The 27,805-nt window shown below is 41.6% G+C and overlaps 2 protein-coding genes across 12 annotated transcripts in view; both read right to left on the minus strand.

Annotated features, from left to right (window-relative positions):
* PRRT2 (proline rich transmembrane protein 2) overlaps positions 1–10,923 on the minus strand; it is a 12,996-nt gene extending 2,073 nt beyond the window's left edge. Inside the window, exons 1-2 of one of the 4 annotated variants that reach the window (XM_087945021.1) lie at positions 10,836–10,923; positions 1,917–2,511 (exon numbers count right to left, since the gene is read on the minus strand). In XM_087945021.1, coding sequence (XP_087801147.1) covers positions 1,917–2,498 — 582 coding nt within the window. In that variant the 5' untranslated portion in view covers positions 2,499–2,511; positions 10,836–10,923. Of the gene's footprint in view, positions 1–1,916; positions 2,512–6,376; positions 6,401–10,326; positions 10,409–10,639; positions 10,728–10,835 lie in introns of those variants that run through there. The other 3 variants (XM_087945019.1, XM_087945020.1, XM_087945022.1) reach the window with 3 other exon arrangements.
* Positions 10,924–11,807: 884 nt separating this feature from the next.
* On the minus strand, positions 11,808–27,314 carry MAZ (MYC associated zinc finger protein). Of its 8 annotated transcripts, none has more exons than XM_087944991.1 (7): positions 27,101–27,314; positions 24,680–24,766; positions 19,811–20,601; positions 16,225–16,288; positions 15,852–16,023; positions 13,899–14,106; positions 11,808–13,084 (listed from the first exon to the last, which is right to left on the minus strand). In XM_087944991.1, exons 1-6 carry the CDS (start codon positions 27,134–27,136, stop codon positions 13,919–13,921), a joined length of 1,338 nt encoding a protein of 445 aa, XP_087801117.1. In that variant the 5' UTR covers positions 27,137–27,314; the 3' UTR covers positions 11,808–13,084; positions 13,899–13,918. The 8 variants fall into 8 exon arrangements, with proteins under 8 accessions (XP_087801117.1, XP_087801116.1, XP_026538017.1 ...); XM_087944990.1 differs by having other exon boundaries at positions 24,680–24,769; XM_026682232.2 differs by lacking the exon at positions 27,101–27,314 and adding an exon at positions 26,345–27,042.
* Between the last annotated feature and the right edge of the window lie 491 nt (positions 27,315–27,805).

The raw sequence follows: 27,805 nt of genomic DNA on the forward strand, positions 1-27,805 counted from the left end.
CCACAAATGCAAAAATGATTCTAAATTTTTAAGAGCGCACCTGAGCAACCTCATCTTGGTCATTTCCACTGCTTAAACCAAAACACACACATCACTGACATTGTACTGGTTAGTGGGCAGAACACAACATTGGCCATCCTGGCTGAATCTCTTCAACTCTGTCAGAGGAAAATTGACCAAGCCAGCAACAAGATTTGATTTAGAATATTCTTAGAATGTTTCAAGTTCAGGCAAAATATTTCCCTGAGATATTAAGAGTTTTATTAGGAAATAAATCTGCTCTGGTGATCTTGCTTCCTAATGAAGAGCTTGTAGTCTTGACTTGCAAGCATAATTGAGCCCAAAATTTCCATTGCTGAGCAAGAGAGTTGCTAAATGCATTTTGCTCCATTTTATGAACTTGCTTGCCATGGTTGTTAAGTGAATCACTGCAGCTGTTAAATTAGTGACATGGTTGCTAAGTAAATCTGGCTTCCCCATCCACTTTGCTTGTGAGAAGGTCACAGAAAGTGATTGCATGACTCTAAGCAACCATCATAAATACATGCCAGTTGCCAAGCATCCAAATTTTAATCAGGTCACCATGGGGATGCCACAAGAGTCATAAATGTGAAAACGGTCATACAGTAGGTCACTTTTTTCAATGCCTTTGTAACTATGAATGGTAACTAAATGAATGGTTGTAAGCTTACCTACATTGGAGGGCAGTGGAAGGGTGGCATACTTTGTTCCTGTTCCATTTGATTAGAACGTGGTGGCGCAGTGGTTAGAATGCAGTACTGCAGGCTACTTCTGCTGACTGCCGGTTGCCTGCAATTTGGCAGTTCGAATCTCACCAGGCTCAAAGTTGAACTCAGTGTTCCATCCTTCCGAGGTCAGTAAAATGAGGACTCAAATTGAAGTGTGGGTGCAGCAATAGATAGGCTGGATGGAAAGCAGGGGTGGTATTCTACAGGGGCGGGATTCAATTTTTTTAACAACCGGTTCTGTGGGTGTGGCTTAGGTGGTGGGTGTGGCTTGGTGGTCATGTTATTGGCTGGGTGTGGCCAGCTCAATATCACTCACATCGAGGCACGCATCTCCTTGCCCGGCCTTTCATGACTGTGGGGATGCTGCAACAGTCGTAAATGTGAAAAATGGTCATGTCACTTTTTTCAGTGCCATTGTAACTTTGAATGGTCACTCCATGCAAACAAAGTACCAGCAAAGGAGGGGAAAAAAACTCCAGAGAAGTTCCTGAGATAGGAAGTCTAGTCCTGCCAAGAATGTAATAAGGGTCAACGGAGAGGCAGTTTCTGTAAGCAACACCAGAATGTTTCCTTCCTGCCTTTCTTACAGGATTTCTCCTTACAATTTCTTCTAACAACCGGCTCTCCGAACTGCTTAGAATGTTAACAACCGGTTCTAGCGAATAGGTGCGAACCTGTAGAATCCCACCCCTGGTATTCTACCAGTTCGGCCTCGTTCGGCCGAGCCAGTAGCTCCAAGGATCATCTGTAAGTGAACTGGTTCTCCCCGATGATCAGTGCCCGCCCGCCTGCCCCAGCTCTGTTCTGACCTTTATTTCCTGGTTTTGCAGCTCAGCTGCTTCTCGCAGCACAGCGGATTCCTGCATGTCAGCTTTTTGACACAGAGCAGGAGTGCAGGAGGTCAGTAGCAAACCCTCTGCGTGCGCGCAAAGCACGGGTTTGGCATGCCTGTGTGTGAAGCATCAAGTGTGTGTGTGCAAAGTGCATGTGAGCGCAAAGTGCGCCCACCAAGCCACGCCCACAGAACCAGTGGTAAAAGAATTTGAACCCCGCCACTGGTGGAAAGGGTAAATGGAAAGCACCATTTCACCATACCAGGGAAAGCATTTTACAGGATCCCCATAGTCGGTGGCTCTTTTAATTGCTCAATCCCACCTTGACTCTTACCATGACCGAGTACACGAAGGCCACAATGTTGATCGGCCAGATGGGGCAAAAACAGGACAGAGCAGCCATGAATATGTAGTCTCTGGGTTTCGCCCCAGCCTCCCCAACTGCTGATCCAGTGGCTGAGGCCTGCCGACTCAGACTGGCCCGCGGAGATGCTGCTGTGCCTGCAAGATGCACCTGAGAGCCAGACAAACTGCCCCTCACACCCGCCCGGGGGCCTCCATTGACGCTGTTCTGGGGCTTCAGGTCATTCAGCGATGCCGATTTGGACCGTGCCGGAGGGCTGCCAGGAGGGGCTGGGGTGGTTCCTAATTCCTCAGCTGAGCCGGCCCTCATCCCCAAGGGATCCCCATTCAGTTGTGGTCCCTCCACAGTCTCCTCTTCGATGGTGACAGTCACCAGCATGGATTGCGGAGGGGCCTCTGGAGCCTGGGGGCTATGAGGAGGGGATTCCGGCTGCGGTTGCTGCTCCTGCTTTGGGTCTGGCTCAGCTTTTGGCTCTGGCTCTTGCTTCTCTCCTTCATCTTGCTTTGCCTCTGGCTCTGGAGGAGCCTGTTTCTTCTCCACATCGTCTGACATGACAGGCAAGGATCTGGGTTTAGGAGAATTAGAGGAGGCTTGAATTCAGTAACATTGAACAAGGTGGTGCTTGGATTGCGTCAGCCTCAGAGCCTGCTCTCTACCTCTGGATTGCCACGAGGAAAAGAAGAAATAATAGAGACGCTCTTCCCATGCCTTTCAACCCCAGGCTCTGAGATCTTCAAGGAGACCTTTAGGACTCCTAAAGTGACACTTTTGGAGATAAGAAGTTGGACATGGAAATGGTCATTAGCTGAGAAATGTTTTCAGACCTCCCACAATGGACGAATGGCTGCAAAAGTTGGTGGAGTTAGTAGAGGCGGCTAAATCAACTGCTTTGGTTAAAGAAAAGAACACAATGAATTTTGTTTCTATTTGGATGCCAACATTAATTCAATGCAGAGCTAAACAATAAGTGAGAGGAAGGGGAAAAAAATAGGATTTCATGTTTGGGAGACAAGATTTAATCATTTAAAAAAGCACTCTCGTGTTGAGATGCACACCTGGTGACTTCACGAATGTCTCTGTTATTGGTCTAGGTCAGAGATAGGGAACTATGACCCTTTTATGACTTGTGGACTTCAACTCCCATAATTCCTGAGCTAGCAGGGCTGGCTCAGAAATTCTGAGAATTGAAGTCCACAAGTTTCAGGAAATTTTACCAGGCTACCCAATGACATCCCACGAGAATAAGCCAGTCCTAACAGTGCTGGCAGAGGGTGCCTACTTTGTATCCCATCAGTCACAGAACTCTGACTATTGGGACCCAGAAAAAGACTCTTCTCTGTTGTGGCACCCGCTCTTTGGAATATCCTGCCCTCCGCAATGAAATCTGTTTCGACTTCCTATCCTTCCACAAGGGCCTGAAGACCTGGCTCTGCCAGTTGGCATGACAACTCAGTGGAGGAAATACACATTGGAGGGGGATGGTTTGATGTCAGACTCCATCTTCCCCCTTGCTCTCTTTTCTACATCCATCCATCCTTCTCATTATGTTCCTTTATCATTATTTTATTGTTCTATTATTTTACTTCTGTTCTCTTATCCCAAAAATAAGCCCTAGTTTGATTTTTACGTGTGTGCCTAAAATAAGCATTAATCAAAAAATAAGCCCTAGTTAAGACTCCAACCACTCCATACCACCCTCTGATTGTACAAAGTGGGGCGAAGCACATGCATAAAAATCAAGCTAGGGTGTGGTGAGTGAAGCTTCACCATGTGCCCTGCACCCACTAACTTTAGGACCACTGCAGCCAGGCCTCCCACTCCCAGAAACCTGCTGCACCACTGCCCAACTTTTTCTTCAGCTTGCAGCCGCTTGCAATGAGATGCCACATGACGCATTGTGTCAGTGCCATAGCTCGCACTTGCAATGACATCACCCACCACGCAGCATCCTGCCTCGAGTGACAGCACCAGCACAATGAGTCATGTGGCCTCCTGCCACGAGTGGCAGTACTGGCATGATGTGCTATGTGCTGTCTGGCTGCAAGAGGCTGCGAGTGGCCACAGAAGAAGTTGGGCAGAGGCACGACAGGTGTCATAATGTGGGAGGTCTGGCTGCGGGGGTCCTAAGATAAGCGGTTAAGACATCCCCCTAAAATAAGACCGGGTGCTTATTTTGGGGCCCAAAAGAAAGACCAGGTCTTATTTTGGGGGAAACATGGTAGCTAAAAATATTCATTTATGGAAGTGAATTACTGCTGTTTTTCTCCCGGATAGGTTTTTTTTTTTTTAACCAATTTCTCTGCTTTCCAGGGCAGTACAATGGCTAAGTGGTTAAGATGCTAAGTTTGTTGGCTAGAAGGCTGACGGCCTGGGTTCGAAACCCTAACACTGCGCAACAAGATGAGTGCTTATCTATGCCTAGTTCCTGCCCACCTAGCAGTTCGAAAGATGTAAATGTAAGTAAATAAATACCATTTTGGCAGGGAGGAAACAGCGCTGTGATGTCATGCTGTCCACATGACCACAGAAATGTCTTTGGACAGGGTTGGCTCACAGCCTTGAAACAGAGCTGAGTGTCATCACCTTTAGTCATCAATTTTTAGTGGAATAAAATCTTCAAGGACTTCTTTCCTTTCCATTTGCTTTCCAGTCCTGGGATTTTTTAAAGATCCCCCCCATTCAATTATTAACCATGTTGTGTTTGCTTTTGGAGATTGGCAGGACTTTAAAATATCTAAATGCCAAAGTTTGGATGCGTTCAAAATTAATGTTTGAATACAAGCAGACATAAAGCTCTCCATCTTTCCTCACAACATGCTTAGGCATATGCAAAGTAATGGAAAACTGTTAAGAAATAATATACTAAGATTTAAAAAAATATATTATTTCAATTTTAAAAACTTACATCATTCCTCGTCATCTATGACATCCTAATATTTGGGCTTATAACTTCTACCATTGTCAGCCAACATGAGCTTTGGCAAGACTTGGCTGGGGAAGAAACTATTGCAATAATTTATGGTTCACAGGAAGTATTGCGGTTGTACTGCCACTCACCAAGGATCAATAGTCAGACAAGACACACACACACACACACACACACACACACACCTACATTTTCATCTTGGAATGCAGACCTAATAATAAGCTTCTAGCAGCAGATGTTTGGCTTGTAGCACCAAAACTGATTCTTAACTGATTTTTATCTTACATAAAATGTATAACCTCTTGCACAAATATTGAGGGTATCTCATGGAGAGGAGAGAGCCCCAACTGTGTTAAATTCTTAATGCATTCAAAACTTCAAAACTACTGCTTCAAAACTTTTGCATCTCCCTTTCTGGGTAGACACAAAACTGGAAAGAGGAAGCTGATGTAGACGTTCCCATCAGGTTTGATGGCCAGGGATTCATCTTCGGATCCAACTCCCTGCTCAGTGGCCATTCCTGATACATATTTAAAAACAGGTCTGAGGCATTCGCACATTCACATTCTGCATTAAAGATGAAATTTGTTTCTTAAACTGGCCTTGCATTACCACCCACCCGCCTGGCTTGTTGTGAGCAAGCTTGGCTGATGCTCATCTGCTAGGCAGACTGCTGTAATTCCTGCATCGGTGTTTTCCAGATTCAAGGGCAGCAATGCACTTTTTATGGCGCTGCTGTTAAAGGCAGTTCAGGAACTTCATCTAGGGTAGAGCTGTGGCAGGCAGGCTAATGGAAGCAATTTAATAGTCTCACCCATCATCCGTTTGAGAAGTCTGCTAAAATTGCTGATTAGTTTCTCAGCTCAGTTCAATACTGGATCCTCCCTTTTAACTCCGTAATTGCTAGAGTTCAAATGGTCCATGGAAATAATTCCTTCTGCAAGAAAATAATTTCACCTCCCACCCCAGTCTGCCACTTCAGATCCTACGAAGTGGCTTGATTCACTTCCCGTAGAAGTAAATGTTTTTCATTGGAAGGTCAGATTTATGAGAAGCTCTTAGATGGCGCAACTAGCTTTTCTCCTTAAGTATCTTTTCAAAAGCTAGTTAAGACTTTGCACAAAACATGCTCATTATGGTGCCTTTATTTTTGTTAACCCTATTCTTGACACATGATTGCCAATTTTCTATCTTTATACCTACCTGTTATTTCATTATTGGCATATACATTTTGTTTTTGAAATAGTAAAGCCATCTAAAGCTTTATAAACACTTTTAGGCAGCTATTATTAAATAATGAAATATAGACAAGATGTAATTGTTGGGATATTTCTTACAACAACTGCCAGACATCAAGTTTAAAGCACCAAAACGGATTCTTTTCTTATATAAAATAGTTAACTGTAAATAAAGTTTAGGAGCTATGATTCATATGTGGAAGTTCAATGGTATATAAATTGCTCATAAATTGTGTCTTCATTCAGTAATTCAAGATAATACTCACCCAGTCTCTAAGCATATTCAATCTAAGGGATAAATGAGACATCAGTTTACCTTTCGGTGCAAATTTACTTTCAAGCCAAAATGCGGAGAAAAACTTAACTGTAAAAAAATTGCCATTGTACAGTTTTAAAGATTATGTCAAAATGTATAAAGAAAAGAAAAGAATTCATAAAATGATACTGATGAAAATGATATAGAAAAATATATTATGCAATAAAAGCATTTCTTTAAAAAGTATGCCTAAGGCAAAATTGTGTTCAAAAAGGTGCACATTAGGGAAAAAAAGTCTATGCCTCTTCAGGTTTTTTTTCCAATTTCAAAGTGGTGTAGAAATGGGACACAAATAAAGAATTGAAAATGAGAAGCAAACAGGAATAAAAATATATGGATTTAGACATCCTTGCCAAATTTACTTAGTTTGAGTACTGTATAATTATTGCCTTGTAAATCTACTGCAGAACATATTAATTCAAGAGATGAACGCATAGAGTTAAATAGCCAGCAATGCAAAACATCTGGAATCTGGTACATTTTTTCTGACTAAAAAATGTATCAAGGGTTATACGCTTCATTTAAAAGTTAGATTTTTTAACCTTACCTTTATTATTCTTTCTATAAATAACTCAAGGTGGTGAACATATCTAATACTCCTTCTCCTCCTTTCTCCACAACAACCACCCTGTGAGGTGGGTAGGGCTGAAAAAGAGTGACTGGCTCAAAATAACCCAGGCGGCTTTCATGCCTAAAGCGGGATTAGAACTCTCAGTCTCTGGTGATTGGCCCAATGTCATCCAGTCAGCTTTTGCGCATAAGGCAGGAGTAGAACTCACTATCTCCCAGTTTCTAGCTAGGTGCCTTAACCCAGGGGTCCCCAACCACCGGTCCGCGGACCGGTACTGGTCCGCGGAACAAGTCCTACCGGGCCGCTGGCTTGCTGGGCGCCGCCATCTTTTTTTGATGAAAAAGTGCTTCCGGTGAGCTTTTCCGGGTAGAAAGCCATTTCTACCCGGAAAAGCTCACGCGTAGCGCCGCCATCTTTTTGATGAAAAGTGCTTCGGTGAGGTCACCGGAAGCACTTTTCATCAAAAAGATGGCAGCGCCCAGCTGATGTCGGTACCGGGCCGCGGCGCCCAGCTGATGCCGGTACCGGGCCGCGGCATAAAAAAGGTTGGGGATCACTGCCTTAACCCCTAGAGCAAATAGACTCTTATTATTTATTTATTTAGCCTTTTAATATGTTTGTTAATTTTAAAAAAGTACTATTGGATTCCACTGTTTTTGCCACCACAACTTCAAGATCCATAATAGGCAGTGTAGCAAAGATTGACTCAGATAATCAGGAATTATAAAGGACAGTTTACATCTAATCAAAACAGAGGGGGAAAGCACCATATTACAGAGTCACAACTCAGCAAGACATGGGCAGCACAAAATCAGATGTTGATCCAGTGCAAAATACATGAACTGAAAGTTAACAATGAATTCTGGAGTAGGCAGAAGGGTGAGGTTGTTTCAGACTGCCATTCATGACATCCTTAAATAATCTTAAACTCACAATCTAGTTTGTTTAATAGACTGAACTAGGTTTGGTTAATCATGGCTTATTACATTGTCTAGCTTTGCACAAGACACTAAGTTATAAATAGTGCCTTGCAAATAATAATTGCTCATTAACAAAATACATCCCACAAAATAAAGCATTCATTGGCTTAAAGCAACATGCGATCCAAGTGATGTTTAAGCTAGTGTGAGATAATTTCTAACACATCCTGTTCAATCCTTCCTGATGTCAAAAAAAATCCACCTCAAAATTCTGAATGCTGCAGCCTGAACACAACTAGAGTATGCCAAGATTGGGAAAGGGCTGTTTACACACCTATCTATTCTACAGATCTCAGTCAGCTTTATTTCTGAATTCAACATAAGACGAATAATCTTGTCAATGAGTATGTGCTCCTATACTTACGTTGTGGTATTTTTATCTCTGTGTGCATATACAAACAAACACACACACACACACACACACACATTTTTATAAACAGGCCAAAAAATAACCAGTATTGCTACAAGTAATTATATAGCATACATCTCCAGGTGGCACACTCTAGCTTTTTTCTGACATGCTATATTAACATACAATCATCAACTTCCGATGCTGGCACATGAATGCCATAACTGATTCTCTGATGGACATAATTCTCCCTTAGAGAAAACCTTCAGATAGGGAAACCCCCTGTGCATAAAAAGGCATACTGACTTACTGATCATTAGCAGTATCGCCGGCACACACTAAACAACTGCTAACCCGTTATTTTGTATTAATTAGTTGGCACATATTAGTGGCACATGGCCTGGTGGTTCAAGTGTCTCTTTTCATTACTTACACACATTCATATAAAAGAAACACCTGACTTGTTCCTCTAAACTTTTTGACTGTTCATCGAATGGCAAAAGAGAAATCCCAAGGGGAAAAAAAAATCCTTGTCAATGCCTCCATCTTTGTCTGACAATGATGACTGGGGAATTCTGGGAGCTGAAATCCACATATCGTTATAGTTGCTAAGGTTGAGAAGCACTACTACAGCATAAAAGGCATGCCCAGCCCCAGATCTTGATGTTTTCAATCATCTTCTCTCCTTTAATCAGGTGCAGTTCTATATGTTTTGAATTTATCTGTTTTTTTCTCTGAGGCAATAACAATTCAAGCTTGCAAAGAGTTTCTTAACAATAAAGCCACATTATTTCATAGAAAGAATTAAAATTGGATGGCATTACAGCTTGTGTCTCTTGTACAAGGAATAGAAAATGAGTATTAAGTTATGCAAGTTTTCTAAAACCAGATTAATTTTTATCATCTGGGATGGAGAACAGGGGCCAGACTCATTTAGCACAAAAAAGGCACAATTCTACATTAGAACAGTTTCTCCTTATTAGAAGAAACACCTGACACAAAGGTAATCCTCAATATTTCCCCCCTCCCATTCTTTCTTTTGGAGCTGGTATGAGTCCAACCTGTGTACATGCTTTCCATCCTAAGCAGATGCCTGTTTATCTATTCCTCCACTGACTGGTAGCATTCTTGTCTAAAGAAGATTGAATGGCTTGTATTGATTCCCTTCCCTTTATGGATACATTCCCCAATAGCCACATCGATTTTCTCTTTCTTCTGTCCTGACTTCTATCTTTCTCCCAACCAGTCCCATAACCATTGCCTGGGCATCCTACATATCTCAGATTGCTCAACATCATCCAAGCACCCAAATCTCTTGAACCGGCTATTTCCCTTCTCCCCCACACTCCCCGTCTGCTTCCACGCCTTTCTTCTCCGCCATTCAACCCTCTCCCAGATCTGACTTCTACCATGGACAGCTCCTTAGGAGCCTCTCTGACTTTCCGCCCCGCTTCCTCTTCTTTCTGATTTACCTCGTGGCTATTCGCTCTCTCCACTAAGTTGATCCCTCGCTCCCTCCTTCGATCTACAAGCCATTCGCTATCTTCCCCACTTTGCTGCCTTCAGAAAAGCCCTGATGTCACCCTACCTCTCTCTGCTCTGCACACGCGACTAAGTGTGCATAGGATCCCTGCCTTACTTCGCGTCCCAACCTCCGCTTTCTCCCTTTTCAAGGTAAGGTATGTTGTCTGGAAGACCCCTAACTCGGTCAAAAGCCTTCATTGCCGAGCCCTCCCTCCATCTGTTTCCAACTTCCTCGCACACCCTGTTCCCGCATCCCCAGTTCACACCCATCTTGGGGCAAAGAGAGCTAACCCTGTTCTCCCGCCCCCAACCCCGCCATTTCGCCCGGCGGCGCGCGCGCACACACACACACACACACACACACATGCAACCGAATCGACTCTCGTCGCCGATGACTCCTCGCCTCCATCAACCCGGCACTTTCCTCTTTCAGCTCTTTCCTCCCACGCACTCTCCCTCCCCACGCGCCCTTATACCTGCTGCTCAGTCTTCCCGGTCTCCAGAGGGAACCTCAGCCAAGGACAGGATCCACGCCCACCCAGCATTCCTGGCTGCCCCCGCCCTCATTTCGCATCCCGACACATTCCAACAGCCTGATGCCCCCAGGAGCAGGACACCCCTCCATCTACCACCGAGCGCCGCACTCCTCTCGCCCACACCCAGCTCACTTCGGCCTTCTTTGGTCTCCCCCGCCCGCTTGCCGCAGCAACAACCGATCTCCTGTTATGAGAGAGGTTTGGGGTGGGGGGAGAGAAGACTGGACCCAAGCAGGGTCTCCCGTTGTCCTACCTGCCCTTCTGGCTATGTCCCGTTGACAGGTGTTGAGGTGGGATGGACAGAGAGCTGGAAGGATGGATGCCCCCTATTCACACATCACACCCCTCCCTCTTGCTGCTGTAACTCTCCTTTCTCCCCTTCCATGAACAAGAGGCTAGATGGGAAAAATGCAGCCTCCGCCCCCTTCCCTCCCCCCCACTCCTCTTACTTGCTCACTCGGCAGCTTTGTCTGCAAGGACGCCCCTTCCCCTCCCTTTGCACTCGTACGCATCAAATGGTCTCATCGACCCTGCTTCTTCAATGCAAGCTGGGGGAGTAGTTGTGGTTTGAGTTTTATGAAGAATCAGCTGATCTGGCAGGGGCAAGAGATTAGCAGAGATGGTGCTGTTGCTGGAAAGTCCCATATATTCCCCCATTTTTTTCCCCACCCGCCTTTCCTTGCCAATGATAAAAACTTCACATTGACAAGCTACAAGTGCAGAGAGTATCAAAGAACTAAAGAGTCCCAGAACAATTGACAACATCTCCTCTGGGACTGCCCAGTGCAAATCAAAACCTGGCCAAATTACAAAGAACTGAAAGCCCCATCAAGGGTTCAGAACTGAGACACCAGCCTAAGAAAGATGGGAGAAAACCCATCCAAATGAGCTCAGCAAGCTGATGCGGGAGTTTGATGCAGAAAATGTTTTCGGGGAATCCAGCTTCCTCCGGAGAAAATTATATAAAATCTCTCAGTTCCAGTTTTTCATCAATTATTTATAAGCTGCCCAGGCTGCTGCAGGAGGGAGGACGAAAAGAGCCCACAAATTAACCACAGCAGAGCTCCAGTGCAGCATTTAATGGCTTGCCAAGGCACAGCAACTGCATCACACCATGATTTTTGGCTCCAAAACACTCAGAATTGCTCTTTCTTCTATAAAGAAGCTATACCCACTAAGCCATGACCCAGAAAGCAGCCCCACGAGTAATTGGAAGAAACAAGGAAGTGGTTTAGGAACTCACTTAGAGTGGAAATATGCTACCTGATGTTTGATCCATTACACATTTTAAATAGATATGAAAGGTCCCAAGATAATATGATGATAAAAGGAGATGCAAGAGGAGCCAGGAACCAGGATACTTCTTTTTTTTTTTTCACAAAGTGATATCGAAATAATCTGACAATAAATAGACACAAGTGTGGATTTTTCCCTTCAATTGTTTTACTAAAATCTTTTGCTGCCGAGACACAGATTCAGAAAGGGCTCACAGAAGAGGAAAGGAGGGGTGCGGGGAAGGGCTTATGAGAGAAGGAACAGGGAGAGTGGATATAGATGGACACAGCTTCATTACATTTGTGTTAACAACAACAAAAGAAAAACCACAAAGGAGGGTTATTTTAAATGTCAGGGGATTTTTTTTTAATATATATAATACAAAAAAGCGAGAGACTCTAACCCCAAACTGTGGGGGGTTGCATGCAACAAGGGAGGTGTTCAGCAGGTGGGGCATCAATGCTTGGTGCGAAGGGCTGATGCGCTTGGAACACGAATCACGAGAGAAGCCGAGGAATGGAGCATTAAAAGACACCACGGGAGAATGAGGCACTGGGCAAGGAGGGGAATGGAGAACACTCCACACTGAAGCCATGGAGAAAGAAATACAGCCCTTCTCCATCTCATCTCACTGCAGCTCCCACAACCCCAGCCATGAGCACCAGGCACCCAATGATGCCGCAAAATCCCAACCTGTACCTCCTTCTAACTTCTCTGTAAGTTCCCCAAGTTTTGTCAACCCTTCAACCAACCCATTATTTCTAACTCTGTACTCCTCCTGCAACGCTGCTTACACTACGTACCACAACTATTCCAGTCTTCAACCCCCCCTTGGTCTGTGAGCTTAGCTTACTAAGTCATTCTGTCTCATTATCTCATTCTTTTAGTGAAGTTCATTTGGGGGAAACAGGGGGCACTGCTGGAATAAGCAAGATCTACTGTGATAAAAGATAATCATTATTTGTCTTAGACCATGGACTACAGAAATGAATGTATTTCCAGGACTATTTTGAGGGCCACAAGTTAATAGTAAGGGAGTCAATAAAATGAGGGTGCTCTCAAAATGCACAAAGTCCTTTCACGGCCCTCTGAAGAAGAGTTGCTTCATTGGCTGAGCAGATGCTTTCCCAGCTCCACTATTTTATGAGCACAGGCAGAGGGAGAAAATGAATGAAACTGCCATTACATTGGAAACCCATATATGGCCACTGAATATCCATCTGGGCATGAAGGCTCCAGCTGCCAGTGAGGGAGAGGGATGGGACTGGGAGGACTGGCTTCTGTCTCCCCACTCCCAGAAATCACCAGGGCTGTGTGGGGAGGGCTTGGCTCACAACCGAAGCTCCCTCCATCGGCAGCACCGTGACGGCGGCTGGAGGTGGAGCTGAGACGGCTGCAGCGAGGGGGCAGACCTCACCCGTACCTGTGGAGGAAGACAAATAGAAAGTCAGAATGTTCATACCTCAAACTCTGTTATTAGCTCAAGCTTTCAACTCGCTTCCTATATCCTCTTATTACTTTACACTAGTTCAGGTTTAGTAATCTGGTTTAATAAGGTAAAGAAGAGATGCAGCTATTCCTTCTTCAAAATACCCTATTTATTCACAGCCTGGTAGAATTTCTCTCTAAAAAGCTGAACAGATTAAGTATGTTAAGTCAGCATATGCTAATTAAATAAGGTCAGGCTAGCACTAGCTGTTAATCCTCATCCTGAGGACAATAGGGACACTCTGTTTATTACTTAAATGCCTGGATTAGGAAACTGTAGAGTACAATGTAAAATAAAATGGATCTGTCCAAGATGCATAATGCAAGCAATCATCTGTAAAGGCAAAAAGAAGCTAAAACACTTACCAATGGATTTGTATCTGTTGATAACATAAAGGTATTTGTTGATATCCCTAACCCTCCTGGTTTTAACATTAAAAAAAACCACCATAATCCCGTAGAAAAATATTCAGATAAATACAACACTCAATGGATTGTGTATGGCTTTTTAAAAATTACAGCTCAAATCCTGAAGATGAACCTGCAGGAAGATCAGTCAAATCACACTAGTCAGATACTGCTATATGCAGCACTTTAAACTGGCAAAAAGATGCTAAGTTAGGATGCAGCTGCCCCAGGAAGCTGGGATTCTCCCTTTTCTCACTGAAAATATAAGGATACCTAAAGAACCCTAGGGGAAAAATGGGCCTCCCCTCCCCCTTCCCAGGACAGAAGGAAGCGGCTCTTGCCTGGTGGCCCGGCCAGTGTTTCACCGCAGCGGTTGGCCCTCAGTGGCCGCGGCCCCTTCTCCTGCGTGCGTCTGCAGATGCCCGTTGAGCTGAGCTGGGGTCTTGCAGTGCACGCCACACAGCTTGCAAAGGAAACGCTCCAGCCGCGGGGCGGCTAGTCCATGGTCCTTGACCGCGTGGACCCTGAGGTAGGCCGCTGTGGTGAACCCTACGGGAGGGGGAGAAGGACAAAAACCAGCCAGGTCAGTGTCCGGCCTAATGAAAGCGTTAACCCGGTGTCCTGCAATGCTTGGCTGTGCTTCATTTTAGAGGTGGCTGTGTCTTGAAACTTAGTGAAGGATCTATTGCAACAAACCTCCCTAATTTCAGAGACAGCTTCTCAGCCCAAAGACAGCTGTTTCCTGCCACCAAGCAAGTTATCACTGTACAAACAGCACATCCCACCCTAAGGGCAGCTGCATCTTGCTATAAGAATCAATAGAGTACAAATAACCTAAATCTCTTAAAATAAAATCACCAAACCTTCAACAGAAATATTTTGGTACAAGAATGTCAGTAGAATACCCTTTCAAGAGATTTATAATGTTGTATTTCTATTATTTAATTCACTACAAACTTCAGAGCCAAAATTGAACAAAAAAATAATAAACTCTATTTTATGTTTCTGAGATTCCAGTTATATGAACATATGTTCTTAATATATGGATAGCACACATCTATCAAAAATATAATCCAGGAGATATATTAAAAGCACTATTAAAATTTAAAAATTCCACCATAATTTTTAATTTTCACAATGTCTAATAGTTTTAATTAATGTATTACGGTTGTTGCATTGTGGGATACTGTACTATCAGATGGATAGGGTTGGAACAAACATATCCACTGCAGATATTAGGGAATCGCCTTTCAACCATTCTTAAAATTATTTCTTCATCAATTCATTGGACTACATTCATAGAAATAAGAAGCATTATCTTTCACTTATACTGCATAATATAAATTTCTTCAGTGTCTTATAAAATGAAACTAAGGAAATGCTTTGACATATAAATGGGCGAAATAAATATTGGGAACTATTTGTATTGCAAAGCAGTTTGCTTATTGTAAACAAATATAAATTGACAGCCTGATTAACATTTGCGTATTAAGAGACTTCAGTTTCAGTAATTCACATTGTATTTCCCAGACATATTATGGATAATCTTAACAAGCCTCATCTGCATTTTTGCAGAATTGCTAAAGGACAGCAAATTTGGTTCCACATTTAAAAGTTTTTAATTGTATTTAAATCCAGCTTTTTTCCACAGAACATTTGCCAGAAGTCACCCCTTCCTTAAGGCTTCAGTCATTATACAAGGCTAGTTAGCTGTGTTCTAGCTGATGGAAATTATGCAGCTTATTTTAATTTTTATGGAAAAATAGTAATATTCAACTAGGTTAGAAACGGGGAAACTAATTCTAGTACTGCATTAGGTTATGAAGTCAATGAGGTGACTTAGACTGGCCATTCTCCCCCAGCTCTAGGAAGAAGGCAATGGCAACCCCCAACTGAAATGACTTGTTCAGGCAGTTGCCAAATTTTGAAACTGACTTAAAGATACCCTTCCCACACACCATAAAAGAGAAAGTAATATCTAGAACAGATCTTAAAATTGGGAGTGGGGACTAATGCTGGGAATAGTACCTAGAAACCACATTGAGCTTAACTTTACCTTCAAACAGGTTAGCCAAGAATGAAGAGATTTATGACTGAGAGATTCCTGAAGAAAAGAGTGTAAGGGAAAAATTTGAAAAACTAAATTAATTTACTGGAATTAAATTCCAGTGAAACTGAATGAAACCTAAGAAAACCTGCACACTTTTGCATATAGGGCTTCTTAGCATATTTTAAAAACAAGAGTTATATTTACAGCAGTTCAAATGTTACCCATCTGAGCCCTCTTCTCTTACCTTTGTTGCACAGTTCACACACATGATTTGGCCCTTGGCTGTGTACTTTCATGTGGTCTGTGATATAGGCAGCACTCAGCATCTTCCCACACACATGACATGGCACTTTTTCCTCATGACGGACTGTGTGAGCACGTAGTCGATCCTTAGTGGCAAAAGCTGCTTCACAAGTCTGCAAAATAGGAGCAAAAGAATCATATAAGTGAATGTTATACGCATTGGTCCATTGCGCAATGCATTTAACAGTTAAAGACTAAAGTGTGCATAAGATTCCCTTTAATGTACGGATCATCTTTGTTCCCTCTTGCATCAGGAAGACTGCCCAGAACACCTGAGCATAAATAAGCACAACTTTATCAATGGGAAAAAATACCTCACATTTGAAGGGTCTCTCTGTTGAATGAACTTGTCGAACATGGCTGTTCAAATGGTCTGGCCTGTGGGAGGAAAGGAAAAAAAGATGAAATGTAGTTTTCTTATACTCTAAATGGGTTGGGATGATTCCACTTATCCACCCAAAAACCCTTGTGTTGAGGAATCCGGTTTTTTACATTTGGGGGGAAACTGGAACAACAGTGGTAAATTTCTTTCATAGGATTATATATTTTAAAACTGGGAAGAATCATATACTTAAGAGCTGCAAAAGCAGCACATACATAATAGGAACAGCCTTCAGAACTTTAGTTCCACTCTGGAAATTCTCATATGCACAATACATACTACTGATGGAAAATATTTTTGACACTTTAAAGAATTACAGTAACTAATGAGAATTTAGATGATTATATGTTGAACAATTCATAAGAAATTAATCAATTAAATGATTGATCTGTAATGGATGTGTAGGAAATAGATATTAAATAAGTCTCATGAGACAACAGAGCAGAATAAATCTGTTGGATTTATGGAGGACCCATATGGAGTAAGTTAAATCTGAAAATTATAATCTTGGAAGTGAGGGCTATTATATTTTTCATGTTTTAGAACACTTACTATTAAAAATGAATGTTTAACTACACCTAGTTATATTTGAACTAATTTCTATAAGGAGATTTTGCTTTTAGCATTCATAATAATGGGAAATTTGTAAATAAGATTCAAGTGGTGTCTACTATAAAATAAAAATAGAAATGATTCATTGCAGACAGTGGTATATCCTCTATGTCTTATGAAATTCTCTTTGCTTCAGATTTTAAATTCCATGTCTTATTTAGTGACCATTTGCAATTATCACAGTAACAAAAAAGTACTTTTACAACCAATTCTCACATTTATAGCCTTTATTGGTTTGTGAAGCAAAGGAAATATCAAATCATAGGCAAAGTTGCAGTTTCACTTAGTGACTCCTTCCCTTACCAAACGTATCAGACTTTTTCTAATAAGCTTTTAATTATTATAAATTAGATGTTTAAAAATAGTGAAGATCTTTTATTTTTGATTCCAGAAGAACCAATTCCTTTTATAAAACGAACTATAGGTATGTTAATTGTTCTTTTTATAAGCTGCTTTTCTTAGGGATTTCAAAGTAAAATGTAGTAATTGTCCAACCTGGCAATTTCTTTGGGATGCAAAATTACAAATGCTTGGCATTTGCAGAATGTGAATATACTGTAAACATTAAAATATTGTATATTTAAAAAGCAAGGACATGGCTTCCATAGTGGGGGAGGGAGAGTGAGGGTAGCAAATAAGAACAAAGGGAGATTCTTGAGTACAATCAACCTTTTTGATTGCTTTTATCCATTTTCTCCTTGCCTTCCACATAACAAGGTACAATTTTTATTCAGAATTGTCTTTTTTTCCAAAACAGCCAGAGAAATTTAATATACCTATTATGCAAATAAGAGAAACTTAAGTATTTGGTAATACTTTTATCAGGTGGAACAATTTTTCCTGTGTATTTTTTTAATTCAACCTTTGTAGGAATGTCTGAAACAGCAGCCTAGTTAAGATTTTTGCATTTCTAAAGCAAAACACAAATCCTTATTCTTTGGAACTCGACTTTAGGGCAAGTATGTAAAAAAGTGTAGTTCATGAACCATATGCATCTCATCAGTATCTGTTTGGTGGCCTCCAGAGTACGCAGGATCAAAACTGACTTCTTTGGTTTATTTTGGAGTGATTTTAAACAAACACTTTTGAAGCAAAATCTTAGACCTGTTCAAAATCCAAATTACCCTTTCCCTGCTTGTGTCTGTTTTGAATCCTGGGTCTTCCCCGCTTTTTCAGTTCAAATTTTGAACCGAAGAAATTGTGCTCTGGCTCCAGGTCTAACTACTATTTGAGATTTATTTCTCACTTCTATTCATGCCAGTGTTAAATAACTTATTTTTTCTTACAATGTATATCCTAAATTAAGCAGTTTCAATATTTTAGTCCAAGGTATTTCAGACTCTTTCTATTTTATGGTTCTATTTCTTCTGTGCAGGTATTTGTTGAAATATCCTGGAGTGCCAAAGTATTTCGTGGTAATTAAAACTTTTAACCATAGTACATTGACAAAATTAATACACTTGTTGCCAAAACAGTACCACAATGTCATTGCTTGATACTCTTGCAAGATTTTAATTCTGAAAATGTATTTCCTTTTCCCACAAGCTGATCTCATTGTTTGCTGCTTGATCCAAGAGTATTTTCTAATATGTAAAAAATCACAGCCTGGAATCTTTTCAGACTCTTGTCATTTTGAGGAAAATGTAAGGCATTCCATGTTAACATGGAATTACTTCAGAGCTAAAAAAGTTCTCCCCAAATGTAGCATTCTAGCAATGACAAATTTTAAATTGTCCTCCCACACTTCACGTATTGTCTTAGTATAGTCTTCTTCTCTAAATGGAGAAATTCTAAAAGTCATTTACTACTTAAAACAGTGATCCCCAACCTTTTACGCCGCGGCCCGGTATCCCCAACCTTTTTTATGGCGCGGCCTGGTACCGACATCAGCTGGGCGCCGCCATCTTGTTTTGATGAAAAAGTGCTTCCGGTGAGCTCACGGAAGCACACTTTCATCAAAACAAGATGGCCAGCACTTCAGTGACTTTTCCAGAAGCGCTGGCGCCGCCATCTTGTTTTGATGAAAAGTGCTTCCGGTGAGCTTTCTACCGGAAAAGCTCACGGAAGCACTTTTTCATCAAAACAGATGGCGGCGCCCAGCAAGCCAGCGGCCCGGTAGGACTTGTTCCACGGACGGTGCCGGTCCGCGGACGGTGGTTGGGGACCCTGACTTAAAAGACATCTTTTTTTGAATGTCTTTGAAGAATTGTTTAAATTGTATCTATCTGATAATTTCACAGGTAATATCAAAATGAGTGTGCTTTGAAATGAGTTTAAAATGGTTTTTTCCCATTTCTTTTTAAATTCAATAGATCTTTTTATGTTTTCTGAAGTTCCAAACTTAATTTTTAGTCTGCCAAGACATCTCAATTCACTTTTGGTACCTGGTGAACATAATAATCAGAAGTTTCACAGATTTTAAAATTCATTGGAACTATGGCAATAATTGGGAAGCTTTCAAGGTTGCACACTGTCATTTGATAGCCACACCAAGAAGAAATATGTTCTCATATTTGTTCACTAGCCTTCTCTCAGCTGGAATTTATGTAAAATAAGGAAATTGTTGCTAAGGTTAATGATGAAAAGCATGGATTTCCTAAGGAGTTGACTATTATGGGAACCCATAGAACTAAATGTCTACCAGTGTATCTCGGAATGTTATGTCAACATATTAGAGATCTAGGGAAGTTAATAGAGGAAGGCATGATCTGACACACAAACTTTCCTAGATGATTTGGGAACTTGCAGTGTTATATTATTATGCCTTCCTAAGTCAGTTTGGCATGTTGTATGTGTATCTTAGTCTTTACCAAAAAGAGGAAATGTTTTTCTCAAATGTCTCATATAAGCACTTCAAAAATCCCCATATGAAGTACATCCTCCCTGAACCCTCAACTCCCTCATACCGAGAGAAACTCTTCCCACAGTGGCTGCAGATGTACGGCTTGTGCACAGCACCATCATGTGAACGGACATGATAGCTCATGCGGTCCTTCCGTTTGAACCGCTGCTGGCAGACAGGACATTGGTAGGGCTTCTCATCTGAATGTGACAACTTGTGCCGATTGAGATGATAGACATCCCGGAAGGCTTTCCCACACATCTCACAAGCATGGTTTTTCCGGATACGTTTGCCTGATGCTGTTGTGGTCACCAGGCCTGCACCTGATCCTGCAGTATTTCCAGTACCCTCAGCAGGGGCAGGTGTTGCTGGGGCTGTACCACCAATGGCAGAAACACTAAGCAAGCTGAGGGGAACCATAGTGGGCATCTTCATGGTTGTGGGTCCAGCGCGAGAAGCTTTTGCTCCTGTGTGTATAGCTTCATGACGCCGCAAGTTGTAGCCATTCTTGAATTCTTTAGCACACAGGGAGCAAATGTAGGGCCCTTTACTCTTCGGTTTCTTCTGGGCCTCAGCTGCCTGGGGGTTGGCAGGAGCTACCTGTGGGGTAGGGGCTTGTGTGGTCTGAGTGGGTGGCACTACCTGCCCACTCCCACCTTCAGAGGCAGAAGGCTGCTGCTGTTTCAAGGCAGCGGTATCTACTGTGGAAGCAGCTGGTGCAGAAGCAGTGGCAGCAGCAACCACAGCAGCTGCAGCTGCTGTTTCTTGTGCTGCAGCCAAAACAGGCAGGAGGTCCACTTGGAGGGACTCAGCAGGGGTAGCTGTCTGTTGGGGAGGAGCAGTTGTGGTGGCAGTCTGAGGAAAGAGAAATTGTATAATTGAGTAACATAGCGATGAACAATCAAGACTGAAACTCTACAGTAATCTAGCAACTTAAATACAAAGATAAGTAAATTCTTATTTCAAAAGTAACCATAGTTTTTACTAGCAAAAAGAGCTGAGTTACTCAAGATGCAGCATATGCTGCTAAACAGAATAAAAGCAAATTCTTGCCTTTTAATATATTAATATTTGAGGGTTCAACTATGTGGAGAATTTTTGCTTTTCTGCTCCCAGAATGTATTACAGTGTCCCACTACTGAGACTAAAATAGTTTCCTTATTGCATTACAGATAAGTGACACGGTATGTGTATTTAAAATTGATTGTTTATAAATATAAGGAACGAAATCAGCATGTGTGCAATACCATTAGAATAACTGTGGAAGAAAAGTAGCTGGCTTTTATGACAGCATAGAAGAGGAAGTAATCCCACAATTCAGCAGAAAGATATTCTAATATGTTGAGTACTATTGCATTTGTTTTCTGGAGAATGTCTTTCTCTACACTAAACTGACGCAATCAGTTTTAATCTGCGCACAAACAGAAAATAAGTAGGAAAATTATCTCTACACTATTGTTTCTGCTCAAGGTTCAGCTAGAGAAATAATCTATGTGCGGCATAAGACCTTAACTGTCTTGCACTGCAAAGTGAAAATGCAGATATCCTGAATTATGAAAAAACTGCAGTTTATAATTATTTTTCTATTTAAATAATGCCTACTACTAGTTTTAGCTTCCTGGAGAAACACTTTTAATTCTAAATTAATGTTCTCAGTGCTGCAGAAACATTCATTCACATTAAAAGAGAACTTATTTTCAAACCTCTAAGATAGATCTGCTTATAATTAATGCTGAAGAATTATAATAGCAGTTTTCTTAGTATAAAACTAATTATATCTTCAAGTCTATGCTGTTGCTGTTAAATAAGTTTTTGACTCAGTTTCAAAAATTGTTTTAAAACTAAACCTGAAACTGATTCCATAAAAATGACTACACTGTTGCCCAAACATGCTTGCTCTTAATATTTCAGGCAATTTATAGGCAAAATGAGTAAGAGAAGGCCAACCCAGTTCCTCAGAGCATTAGATGATCAGCTATTACAAGGTAGATTTATAGAACCCATCTAGAAAAAAAATAGTTGCATTTCACCATGCATATTTCAGTAAGTTTACCTAATTTCTCCCTAGTTGCCTAGAACATGGAACTCTGAGATTACAGTACTGCTGAAATTAAGTCAGTGTGTATATGAGTCTTAGGCTTCAAAAATCAACCAAGTCTAACAAAACATGAAGAATGTTACTGTTGTTATATTTAGGCATTTTATTTTGCCTTTCATACTTACAAAAGAAGTGCATCTTAACACCACATGGTATGAACCAGAACTGGTTACATTCTGCATATTATCTGTACTGCTAATTTAAAAGGAAGGATAGAAGTAGAGTCCAGATAATCCAAGGTATGGTATAAGTGAACAGTGATACTGCCATACCTATTTCAAAGAAAGATTCTCAGTATTATAGCGATTGCTCCAACCACTCAATAGAAAGCATGGAACAGGAACTATGATATAATTTTAACTCCTCCAAAATCATATGTAGAGGGATTGAATATATACTCTTGTGAAAAAGTAGAGAAAATGTTGCTTATTAAATAGATTTATATACAAATTATTGCTTGGTGATATAATAATCAATATACTGTGCATTCAGAAAGTATTCAGATCTCTTCAATTTTGTCAATTTCATTATGTTGCAGCCGGATTCTACAGTTGTTAAAATTCTTTTTTTTCTCATTAATCTACACTCAGTACCTCATGACAAAGTGAAAACAGAATTTTAGAAATGTCCGTAAATGTACTAAAAAGAAAAAAAAACTGAACTATCACACTGGCACAGGTATTCAGGTCCTTTGCAACAACACTTGGAATTTAGCTCCGGTGCCCCACATTTATCTTGATTGTTGCTGACATGCTTCTACACCTTGATTGGAATCCACCTCTGGTAAATTAAACTGATTGGGCATAATTTGGAAAGGCACACATTTCTCTATGAAAGGTCTCACAGCTGAATGCATACGATAGCAAACCAAAAGCCATGAGGACAAAGGAACTGCCTGCAGAGTTCAGAGATAGGATTACTGCAAGACACAGATCTGGGGAAGATTACAGTAAAATTTCTGCTGCACTGAAGGCTCCTATGAGCACTGTGGCCCCCATAATATTCAAATGAAGTAAGTTTGGCACAACCAGGACTTTTCCAAGAGTTGGCGCCTGGTCAAACTAAGCAATTGGGGGAGAAGGGTCTTATTGAAAGAGGTGACCAAGAACCTGATAATCAGAGTGAGAATGGGCTTCAGCAATTGGGACAAAGTTCCAGAAGTATAACCATCACTGTAGCCCTCCACCAATCTGGGCTTTATGGCAGAGTGGCTAAATGGAAGCCTCTCCTCAGTGCTAACACTTTGGAATTTGCAAACAAGCACCTGAAGGACTGTCAAACTGTGGGGAACAAAATTCTCTGGTTTGATGAAAGATTGAACTGTTTGGCCTCAATGCTAAATGTTATGTCTGAAGGAAACCAGACACTGCTCATCACCTGCCCAACAGTGAAGCATGATGGTGGCACCATCATGCTGTGGGGGTATTTTTCAGCAGCAGGGACTGGGAGACTGGTCAAGGGAAAGCTGAATGGAGCAAAGTACAGGGATGTCCTCAATGAAAACCTGCTCCACATTTCTCAGGACCTCAAACTGGGCCAAAGGTCTATTTCCAACACGACAACGATCCTAAGAACACAGCCAAAACAACACAGGAGTGGCTTATGGACAACCCTGTAAATGTGGTCCAGACAGAGCCCTGACTTGAACCCCACTGACCATCTTTGGAGGGACCTGAAAATGGCTGTCTACCGACAGTCACCATTCAACCTGACTGAGCTTGAGAGAATTTGCAAGGAAGAATGGAGGAAAATTCTCCAATCCATTCCTAAAATTCGGTTTTCACTTTTATTATGGGATACAGAGTATAGATTAATGAGAAAAAAATGAATTTCAACAACTGTAGAATCAGGTTGCAGCATAACAAAATAGATAAACGTGAAGGAGTCTGAATACTTTCTGAATGCACTGTAAGTGTCCGGATCAGGCATTTGTTCGTAATCTTTGAACAAATCTTAATTGGAAATAAATCCCAGTGAGTTCAGGAAGACATAGTCAAGAAACATGGAAAGAATTATTATTTGTCACTAAGTAACAGGGCTTCAAAAAATGACCATAAAACAATACATAATCTTTGACCTACAATTTCAGAAGTTGATCTATTATCTATATTAACAAGTAGGCTTTAGTGCTTATTAAAAAATAAATATATTTAGATACAATCTTTAAAAAGCAACACTTAGATTATGACAATCTTACTTGCTTCTCTGTCCATGACAAAAGGTTGCCAAAATGGTAAGATAAACAAATCTAAGTCTTTCAAGATTATAACTGTGGGAGGGGGGGACTCTTTCACAGTTGCAAACAGGTGAAAACTACTACTTGTTCTTATGGGGTACAAATAAAAATCCAAAGCAATCAAGCCACAAAATGAAGAGTAAAAGTGGGTAGATTTTGACTTATTCCTGAAAAAAATTGGCATCTCAGCTACTAGGTCAAAGACAGTCATTACCTCTTTCCTAGGACTGAAAGAAATGACTAGCCCAAGGAGCATTCAGCTGGCTTTGTGCCTAAAGAGGGACCAGAATTCACAGCTCCTAGTTTCTAGCCTGATGTTTTAATCACTACATTAAACTGGGTCTCACAAATTTTATTAGTCTTGACCTAATCATTATTTCAGAGCCAATCGTATAAAAATTAAAATGACTTCAAATAATAACTAAATTATTCTAAAACTCATTTATAGCAACAGCAACAACTTTCAATAAAATCCTGCAAAGAGTACAATTACTGTTGATATACAAAAAAATTAACCTGCAATATTGGCACACAGTAACTTCTAGCAATTGTTTCCTGGAAGACTCACTTGATTTTCTTTTATTGCCTAAATATCTTACCTGAAAGGGACTTTGACTACAGCCCTGAGCAGCAAAAAATCTTGACTGGATTTCACTCCCAACCTGTAGAGGATTCTGAGTATGACTCTGCTAAAAAAAACAAAATAAAGGAGATCAGGGAATTTTAATTTTAAAAAAGGATTCTCCTGACAGGCAACTGCAAAAAACCAATCGATAGACAAATAATTTAGTGATTTCACAGGAAAACTGATTTGAACTGGACGAGGAGCTCATTATAAAAGATAAAATACCTTAAACCAGATAGCAGTACAATCCTTAGACAGGATAAAATATAAATGCAATTATAACTGCTGTAAAGATCAGAATGATTTTTATAATCTTTTATTTCCTTTATTTTTTCTTTGCTATTTACTTATTACTTTTCTTTTACCTTAATTTCTCTTTAAATTTTTATTGTGTTTATCTTATAAAAATTTTAATTAATTTTTTTAAATGTCAGCCATATTGAATTTTTGGTTTGAGAGAAAGCTCAAACTTTTCTTCATCTGAGCTAAGTAATTTTAAGCACTGTATGCAAGTATGGACAAATTATGAATACATTGGGCAACTGAATTGAAAATAAAAAATAAAATAGAAAAATAATTTATAACATTATTTAAGTACATTAATTAGCACTCAAATCCAAATCACATGAAATAGTATTATATCAAAACAGATAGTTGATTATGCTTGTATGAAAATTTTCTATAAGGAGACTAGAAAAGATAACAAGTAGATGCAGGCAGTTGCTGTATGAAATGTGCCTTATATTTCTGAAGGGTAGAATAAGGCTATAAAGGGGGGAGGATAAAGAGAAAGCTGCAGATGAAGTTAAGGTGTAGTGTCTAAAACTTAAGAAGACTGTTAATTTGAAGGAGAATCATTTAGAAGGTGCAATAAACTAAACTAAATGGTTTGAAAACTGAATGGTGGCCTATCTTATAAACAGAAGGCTCAGGTTCTCCTTAGGAATTTCTGATCAGAAAGAACAGGTGAGGGGGGAATTACAGCACTACTACTAGATTAAAGAATAAGGGGAGCATACAACAGGAAGACATTTATCAATGTCTTTTGATAAACATTGAAGACGGATGTTCAAAGAATTAAAAGTGGTAGCAAATTAAGACAAATGGTTAAAGAGAGTGGGGAAAGACATGTTGAAGCAAATACAATCATCTTGACAAATACAACTGACTAGCCAGCCATATATACATTTTCTCCCAAAATATGAGAAGTAAATGAATATAAGAGATGTGCCTCGTAAAAGGCATATCTACACCTATTTATATAATCTTAACTCTTTGTTGGTGAAATGGAAGAATCTAGCATTTACATGTATGTTTGGGAATGGATTGCAGGTTTAAATAATTAAAAGGGGGAGCAAATTAAGACAAGTAACTCAATGGAGTGAGCAAAGGACAGGATGTTAAGGCAAGTCCCAGCCAACTCACATGGGGTGGGATTTGGCCACCAATTCACCCAAAATGTTAGAAAGTAAATAAATGGACTCATTATGCCTCTTATTAGTTAGTTATATCTACAGCTGCCTATTCAGATGGAAGAATTGGGGATTTTTCTGCATTATCTTATGGCAAGAAACCATCTACCCTTGAGAATGCACACAAAAAAACATAAAAGGAAACAGGTGAAAAATTCACACTACACCTGTTGGCACCAGAAGGTAGTCCATAGCCACCTCCTACTGTAAGTGCATGCGCTTGAGGGTAAGGAAATACCGGGCACCGGAAAATAGGAAGGAAGCACCTTCTGAGCATGGGTGGCCAAGTTCAAACTAATGCGGGGTGGAAACCCCTGGGATACTGGCCTGACAAGCAGGGAGCCAACATGGATAAGGGGCATTATATTGGCCGAGGGTAGTGGGAGTGTGGAGATAGCAGGAGAGGATTATGTGTATGTGGCAAAAGTAGGGCGAGGCGACTGAGGGGTGCATATCTTGAGGGGCATTTTGGAAAGGAAGCTCCCTCGGAGTGGGGCTGAGGAGGCACCGAGGTAGCAAGTGGCAGAGAAAAAGGTGGGGAGCAACGCGAGGGGCTGGGCAGAGCAAGCGCGAGAGGGAGGTGACCGTTGACGGGGGAGAGAAGCGCGAGGGGCTGGGCACAGCGAGCGTAGAGAACGAGGGGGTAGAGGAGAGCAAGGCAACGCTGGGCGGAGGGAGGTGACCGTTGGGGCAGTGTGAGGCGGACGGTGGGGGGGAGGGTGGGAGCGCGTGCCGAGTGCGCCCTGCTGGCCCGCGCGCACAAGGGCCCCCGCCGCTGGGATTCCCGAGGGGGAGGGGCGGGGCAGGGAGGATGTGAGTAGGGAGCCTAGAGCTCCAGCTTGCGCTCTCGTCCTTCCCTCTTCGCTTCCCCCCCCTTTTTGCGGAGAAGGGAGGGGAAGGTGGAGGAAAAAAGGGGGGGTTACCTGGAAGATGAAGCTGCTCCAGTTGCTCGGGTCCATGGCGGCGGTAACGAGCGGGGAGGGGTTCAGCTCGGAGAGAGGGGGTCGGGAAGGGAGGGGAGAGTGGGGAGCAGCAGCAACGTCGCGCGGGCAGGAGTGAGGTGGGAGGGAATAGAGCGAGGAGGCAGCGGCGCGGTTCTCCTTGGCGCGCACGCTGATTGGCCCCTTCTGCGCGCGCACGCGTATCCCCCTCCGCACTACAGCCTTTCTGAGCGGGTGGGGGGAAAAGGGTGTGGAGAAGGCGGCAGGTAGTGATTGGGTGGGGCTGTAGTCCTCGCTCCCGACATGCGCGGAACCGTACGAAGGACCCCACGTGTGGTGCCTGCTGATTGGGCAGTCTGGAGAGCGCTGTGACCGTAGGGCTCATTCTTTTAAAGACTAAAGTTGATTGGCCAATGCCAAGGCGGCCGCGCGCGAGTAACGGTTGTCTTTTTCTCCTCCCCGTTATTTTTTTTTTAACCTAAGTGACATGGACCCGTTTTACAAAATGGCCGCCAGCCTTGATCTTTTCACCTTCTGATGTCGTTACATCTTTGCTCTCAGCCGTCCATATTATTTATATTCTACTTTACATCGATTTAATCTTTACCGATAAAAAGTGCAAGAAGGATTAACGAAGTTCATATATTAACCTATTAAGTTTTAATTATTATATTGACCAGTAAAGAA

This window comes from Notechis scutatus, chromosome Z (genome assembly GCF_049901735.1).
Source record: "Notechis scutatus isolate UNSWTSFEM ecotype Mainland chromosome Z, rNotScu1.2, whole genome shotgun sequence".
Taxonomy (NCBI): domain Eukaryota; kingdom Metazoa; phylum Chordata; class Lepidosauria; order Squamata; family Elapidae; genus Notechis; species Notechis scutatus.

Coding starts and splice junctions, on each gene's coding strand:
- MAZ (XM_087944988.1), bottom strand. CDS start 26,539: ATGCCCCTTATCCATGTTGGCTCCCTGCTTGTCAGGCCAGTATCCCAG. Junction 16,024..16,224: donor AGAGACCCTTCAAATGTGAG/GTATTTTTTCCC, acceptor CCTATTTTGCAG/ACTTGTGAAGCAGCTTTTGC. Junction 14,107..15,851: donor GTGTGAACTGTGCAACAAAG/GTAAGAGAAGAG, acceptor CCCCTCCCGTAG/GGTTCACCACAGCGGCCTAC.